Genomic DNA, 6,950 nt, shown 5'->3' on the forward strand with positions numbered 1-6,950 from the left:
TAATGCAATAAAAGTCCAGTAACAGAAAAACCGATACGCATACACTGGACTGGAGCTGGGTAAAATAATCAAGCCTTCAGGTGTGTATGTCAAGTTAGCAATCGTGTTTCAGGACAACTAAACTACATAGCTCCTTTAGAGCGGTGTAAGAGAAGAAGCACCACTGTGATTTTGGTTGACAAGGTTGCTAACATTGTGGTTTAGATGAGATTTCATTAATGCGCTGAATAACTAAATTATGTCTGAAATAAAAACAGTATGGGCTTGTTGGTAAGACACCTTGCCCAATAACTTGGGAGATGGGAACAAGGCCAAGTAGATCCTGGCAGTGTTCCACGTGGTCAAAACAAACAAGATCGCTGCAGCCAAATCATTATCATAGGGGCATTTCATTATCATAGGGGCATTACGAAAGTGCAGTGATGCTCTTGGTGAACCATGCCCTCCTCCAAATCAGTTTTAAAGTCAGCTACCTCAGCCAAGGGCACGTCCTCTGTGGGGGCACAGGGCGTCCATTGTGTTCTCTCATGGACATTAATTAGGATGTTGATTTCAGATGAAATGTCCTCTTTATTTTCAATGAAATTCAATCTCTCAAATGCGAAAGAACTTTAATAACCCGGTTATCAGGTCTTGTAGCTCATATCATATATGATATACAGTATATAATAATCTCCCATCTATCATGTATGGTTCAGTTTTGTGTTTAGACTCACGCCTTCATTAACCTTCCCCTTGGCATTTTCCTTTACAGTGAATGCATATCTGTTTCCTGAGGAACCCGTCCCCTGACCTTGACTTTAGTGTACTGCTTTGCTAACTTTATGACTGCATTAACTCACATGTACACAATCTCACACTCTCTCTCTCACTCACACACACACACACACACACACTCCTGCCCACGTGCCAGCATTTGTTTCCAGATTCACAGTCACGTTCCAGCGCCCACGGGCTCTACTGCAGGGGGTCGAGACTGCCCCTGATAAGAACTTACAAAGACTCTCTTTCATTTAATCTGTCAAGTTTGTGCCTTACTCAGTATGTTTCCACGGTTGCCTGGCAACGGTGACTTGGAGGACAAGTTGAGGGTTGTGAGTTGCAAATCTCTGTATGGCGTAACCCTCTGTTGCAAGACATTGATGTTTTGACAATGATTAGCCAACCAATAAGGTGTGTCAATTAAATAAAGCGACATACACACACACACACACACACACACACACAAACACACACACACACACACACACACACATTCATTTCCCCTTGAGGTTTTGAGGATAGATGTTGTTTGAGGGTTGTTATCTCACCATCGTGGAATTTCATTTGGCACAAAAAGAAAAAAAATATAAAGGAAAGTTAAGTACCCTTAAATGTTTGAATGTTTTCACAACATTGGCTCTCAGGACAAATTTGCCGCTATTTTTGCGATACCACAAATTGATAGGAAACCAAAATAAAAACAATTGGCTCATATAGTAGACTATAGACTGTAGTTTTTCTTTTTTAATATCAGTAGAATCAAAATATTGAATCTAGTTGAGTGTAGGTCCAGTTCCGATTACTTATTCATCTCTAATTTAAAGGTCTATCTCAGTCGTTCTCAAAGTGTGGTCCGCGGACCACTGGTGGTCCGCAAGTGCCCCGTAGTGGTCCGCGACGGCCACAAGTAAATTATTGCGACATCTCTAACATACAACTCAGAACGAAGAGAACACAATCAGTAGAAGCCTAATGTATTAAAGAGTATCCTAATCTATTAAGAAGGTCATGGATCGGTGATAACTTTATTCTGTGTTGTGTGACGTTGGATAATGACAACTCATAATTATGAAAAGTTGACCACTAGGATGGCTATATTAATGCCAGTCGGCTAGCCTACGGTTGGTAGTGAATTACTGCGGTCGCGTGGTCGGTATGCACATCGTTGTGTTTATTGGTGTTTAGTGATACATTGGCGTGTCTGAGTGTGTGATGGGAGTATGAGGCTGTGAGCGAACTATAGTTTGTAACTTAACCAAGTCACGCATGGAGCAGGGTTCCAGATGCTTTGCCTAGCGCATTGTCATATCTATAACTAGCCTACCGATAAAAAAGAAGTGCCCACCCGCGAAAATCACGTGCCGCTAACAATTGTCTGGTGCCAGGTCTGGGTAGGAGGCCGGTTGTTCCGGGAATATACTATTTAGTTAGATGGTCCGCAAGTTTTTTTTTTATTGGCTAAGTGGTCCTTGGTCCGAAAAAGTTTGAGAAACACTGCTCTAAAAGAACCACCAGAAAACAGTGATCATTTAAAGTTCTATCTCTAATAGAACCACCAGAAAACAGTGATCATTTGCTAACTGAATTCACACTCCAGGGACCCACATCTAGAGCAGCTTTGTGAAGTTTGATATTTATCTGAATCAGGGGTTCTGGAATTTTTGAAAAGAGAGAGAGAGATAAGAATGAGAAAAAGCGTTATGTGTGAGACAAGCCACTACCTGCTCCAACCAACATCATGGTGGGTTCATGTCTCATCGGACTCTTTAACTGAAATGTTATTTCTTTGTAATCACATCTTTCTCCAAACCACACAGCTGAGCAAAACTCAGTAAAGAAAAGAGTAGGAAGAAGGAATTCAAGACGTTCTTAAGTGTCCAAAAAGAGGGATTTATTCATGATCAGTCTATGACAAAAGGCACTGTTCAAGAAAACCCTTGGCAGACTTCTTCAAGGGATTGCACTTATGTTTCAACACTTTATCTTAAAAGCAATCCTCTGTGTCACCCCCCCCCCCCCCCCCTGAACACACCAACACAAATGCCCTCCCTCCTCGGCTGGTGACGGTGGCCTCTTCACCGACTACCTGGACTCTTCCGTATCCATGAGGCTCCTGTAGGTGGCGATCTCCTTCTCCAGGCGGCTCTTGATGTCCAGCAGCATGACGTAGTCGCGTCCCTGCTCCTCGATGCTGCCGCGCATCTGCGACAGCTCCTGCTCCAGCATGTTGATCTGGTTCTGGTAGCTGGTTAGCATGGCGCTGTAGCGGGCCTCCGTGTCGCGCAGCGTGTTCTCCAGCGCCCCTTTCTGCAGGAGGAGGAGTTGCGGAAACAAAGGGTGGTGAGGTCGGAGCATACAGAGCAGTCTAGAATGTTTCCGCATGGGTTTGGTGTTAAGTTCTAGTCAGAAATTTTTTTTCAGAGCAAGAACCCTGAGCAAGAACAAAACTTTGTTGCCAAAATATAGTGTTTTGAGATATATGGCATCTTTAAGCAGGCTTTCTACAATGAACCTTTTATCTGTCCACAGCATTATCTCAAGTTTGTATCTTATCTTTGATACATTTATTACTGTCTTTGCAGCTAAAGGTTAGCCTCCATCACAGCGAGGAACGTGTCAGCGGACAGGATCCTTTTGTGCCAAAGAGGAGGAATTAGTCTAAGTAAGGGAGACCAGGTACAGTTGTAACACTTTGTCTTGTGGTACTTGTCGACACAACATACTGTGGATGTAATGGCCTTGTCTCACAACATAATTAAGTTGTATTTGGTACTTTAATGACAGTAATTCGATTGAATTTCCTGTTCAGATCATAATGTCCATGTGATGGGCACCACATGACGCAGCTGTGCTGGGGCCAGTTTGATACGCGTTACATAAGCCTCTGTCTGCTCCGAAAGCTGTTCCCAGCCTTTTTAAAACGAACCAGTCCAAAAAAGGGGCTAAAAATAATCATGTCTTTGGGAGAGAAGAGAAAGATTTAGATTTCTGTTTTTTTCATGTCCTCCTCCGGAGCTTACGTAAGACGCTGAACCTGACACGAACCCTCTGTGCGCAGCAGATGGGGGTGAAAATAGTGAGGGAGTGTCAGTCCTGCATTTGAGGATGATAACCCCTAAAATGTCTGACAGCGTTCCTCCCCCATCTGAGCTACTGCAAATTCCTTTGTGCTGGCCTCACGCCTCACTTAGGAAAGAGTTAGAAAAGCTTCTCCAGCCAACGGGTCAGTTTACAGCAAACATGGGAATGGAATGAGCCCGCAGATGGGGATTTTCATGTGTGGTGAGCGAGGGCTTTTTGGCCTGTCAGGTCATTGCAATAAACTATAATGTGGCCAAGTTAGACTGCATTTAGATCAAAAAACCCATTTGGACAAACCCACTGCAGAATTCAGCTTCAGCGTTTTTTATTCGGGAAAGACGATCCTGTGCCAGCCCCATTTTGATAGTGTGATAGTTCACTTTATATTAGTGTGCGTGTTTGGCAGTGCTTTTGTTTCTATTTGATCCTATCATCTCGCCCTCTTGCATCTTGTGTTGTTATTTCATTTTATCCAACGGAGCAGCTTTCCCTCTCGACCCTCTCAATAACATCTCCCACCTCCCTCCATTTCCTGCACATTCATGACACACTCTATCCTGACTTTACGTAAGACTGCCTCATCTCTTTCTCTCTCTCTCTCTCTCCCTCCCCCCTTTCCAATCTCTCTATCTCTCTGCCCCTTTCCCATCTCTCTCCCTCTCACCCCCCCCTCTCTCTCTCTCCCCCTTTCCCATCTCTCTCCCTCTCATCCCCCCCCATCTCTCTCTCTCGCCCTCTCATCCCCCCCCCTCTCTCTCTCTCATCCCCCTCTCTCTCTCTCTCTCTCTCTCTCTCTCTTGGTCTGGCCAAGTTTTCCCTTGCAGCTCTCCCTTTTTTAGCTGTACACTTCAACAAGGTTTTCTATCACATTCTTCACACCAAATTCTACTTATGCTTCCCGTTAAGGACTCCTAAACTACATTATTGAAATGCACTAGTTAACTCTGATAAACCATTTACAACTACGAGTGCTAAAGAGTATAGACCCTTCGCTTCTCAGTAGTGATCGTGTGTCCACACATTAAATAACATTTGTATACATTTATATATAGTGTAATGCAAAGTCAGAGAAACCAATGCAAGCCTAACTTTCCTATGGAAATCAGTGGTTGGCTTCCGTGAATGGTCCCCTGATTGAGCCAGTCATCCCCTCTCCTAGGCGCCCCCACAGACTCACCATGCTGTTCCGGGACTGCAGCTCGACCTCCCTAACCCTAACCCTATCATCCCCTCTCCTAGACGCCCCCCCAAACCTCCCTAACCCTAACCCTATCATCCCCTCTCCTAGAAGCCCCCCCAGACTCACCATGCTGTGCTGGGACTGCAGCTCGATCTCCAGGCCCTGCAGCGTGCGTCTCAGGTCACTCATCTCTGTCTTGGTCGTCTGGATGGTCTCTGTGCTGACGGCCACCTCCTTGCTCAGGGCAGTGGACTGTAAATATATGCACACACACACACACACACACACACACACACACACACACACACACACACACACACACACACACACACACAGAGAGAGAGAGTATATCACTTTGCTGTCCAATTTGCCACACACAGCAGCATAGCAATGGATACATTCAGTTGTGTTATCCTTCAGCACTGAGACATCCTTGAGAGTGATGTCTGCAAAACATCATCCCGTGTATTTCGGTGGCAGGGTTGTGTCTTTGACCACATTTGATGTCAGGCTGTAACATGTTAGGGAAATGACGGTCCTATCATTTAGCGATTTAGTTAATTATGGTGAGATTTGTAGCCTGTAATTATCCTTGATGCTAGCAAGTTGGATTCTTCAGCCAGACATGGACATGGCTTCAGGGCAGAGTTTGGCAAGAATTGTAAAAAGACACGGAGAATATGACTCATCTCATTATTAGTCTCTACATTTGTCATTTCAAGCAGGTTTATTCAAGTCACCATCGATCACAGATGGACTTTTTCCTTAAAAAGTTTCACACATAACTTCACCTATGCCACTGTGCAATATCTATCCATCTGTGCCAGTCTGTGTATGTATGTGTCCATCTACCAACCTAACCCGCCTCTGACCCACCTTGTCGTTGAACCAGGTCTCCTGGTCCCGGCGGTGTTTGCCGATCATGCCCTCATACTGGCTGCGGATCTCGTCCAGCATCTTGTTGAGGTCCTGCTGGGGCGCGGCGTCCACCTCCACGTTCACCGTGTGGCTGATCTGGGAGCGGAGGGCGTCAATCTCCTGAGGGGGAGGGGGGAGGGGGGGTGGAGGTCGCGTCAGTGATGTGGAGCACTCTAGGGTTTTTTGGTTTCTTTTGTTATCATTAGCAAACATTGGCTAAACTGGTGTACAGGAGAAGTGAACTTTAACCCCTTTGTGCTCTATTTGTAAAGGTGACGAATGAACAGGGCATGTGAAATGTTTGCTCATTTGCATCGGCTATCAGATGTGCAATCCATTCCATGCACCCATATCATGTGCTGTTGCATCTCCCTTGCCAAACAGGAGGTGCGAGTGTGTTTGTGTGTGTGTGTGTGTGTGTGTCTGTGTGTGTGTGTGTGTGTGTCTGTGTGTGTGTGTGTGTTTGTGTACTTAAGTCACTTTTAGTCATTTGCCTTCAGCAGGTTCTTTGATCAAAGAGGTAGAGGAAATTAAGGACATGAGACATGTGTTGTGTCAGTGTTATTGATAGCACTATGCTGTGCCGTAGGAGATGGAAGGCAGGAAGGCAGAACAAATCGCAGGAAGGAAAACAAGAATGATGAACGGAAGAAGGAAAGGAAGGAGAGATGGGGGAAAGAAGGATGGATGACAGGATTGGTGGAAGGAAGGAAGGAAGGGAGAAGAAAAAGCGCACTCTGAGGGTGTATTTTGCACCAGGGTGTATTTTCCTCACCTCCTGGTGGTTCTTCTTGAGGAAGGCCAGCTCGTCGTGCAGGCCCTCGATCTGCATCTCCAGGTCAGACTTGGTCAGGGTGGTCTGGTCCAGCAGGCGACGCAGGTTGCCAATGTCGGCCTCCACAGACTGGCGCATCATCAGCTCATGGTCGTACCTGCCGCAGGTGTGTGGAGAACACAGGAACGGGGTGAGACCATGTGACTACATGCAAAGTAGTGACATTAAAAACAA

General features: G+C 45.5%; 1 protein-coding gene across 1 annotated transcript in view; it reads right to left on the bottom strand.

The window, feature by feature from the left end:
• Nucleotides 1-2,631: 2,631 nt before the first annotated feature.
• krt94 (keratin 94) overlaps nucleotides 2,632-6,950 on the bottom strand; it is a 6,121-nt gene continuing 1,802 nt past the window's right edge. The window contains exons 3-6 of the mRNA XM_012840034.3: nucleotides 6,717-6,873; nucleotides 5,900-6,061; nucleotides 5,150-5,275; nucleotides 2,632-3,069 (exon numbers count right to left, since the gene is read on the bottom strand). Coding sequence (XP_012695488.2) covers nucleotides 2,845-3,069; nucleotides 5,150-5,275; nucleotides 5,900-6,061; nucleotides 6,717-6,873 — 670 coding nt within the window. The 3' untranslated portion in view covers nucleotides 2,632-2,844. The remainder of the gene's footprint in view (nucleotides 3,070-5,149; nucleotides 5,276-5,899; nucleotides 6,062-6,716; nucleotides 6,874-6,950) is intronic.

This window comes from Clupea harengus, chromosome 24 (genome assembly GCF_900700415.2).
Source record: "Clupea harengus chromosome 24, Ch_v2.0.2, whole genome shotgun sequence".
NCBI classification, from domain to species: domain Eukaryota; kingdom Metazoa; phylum Chordata; class Actinopteri; order Clupeiformes; family Clupeidae; genus Clupea; species Clupea harengus.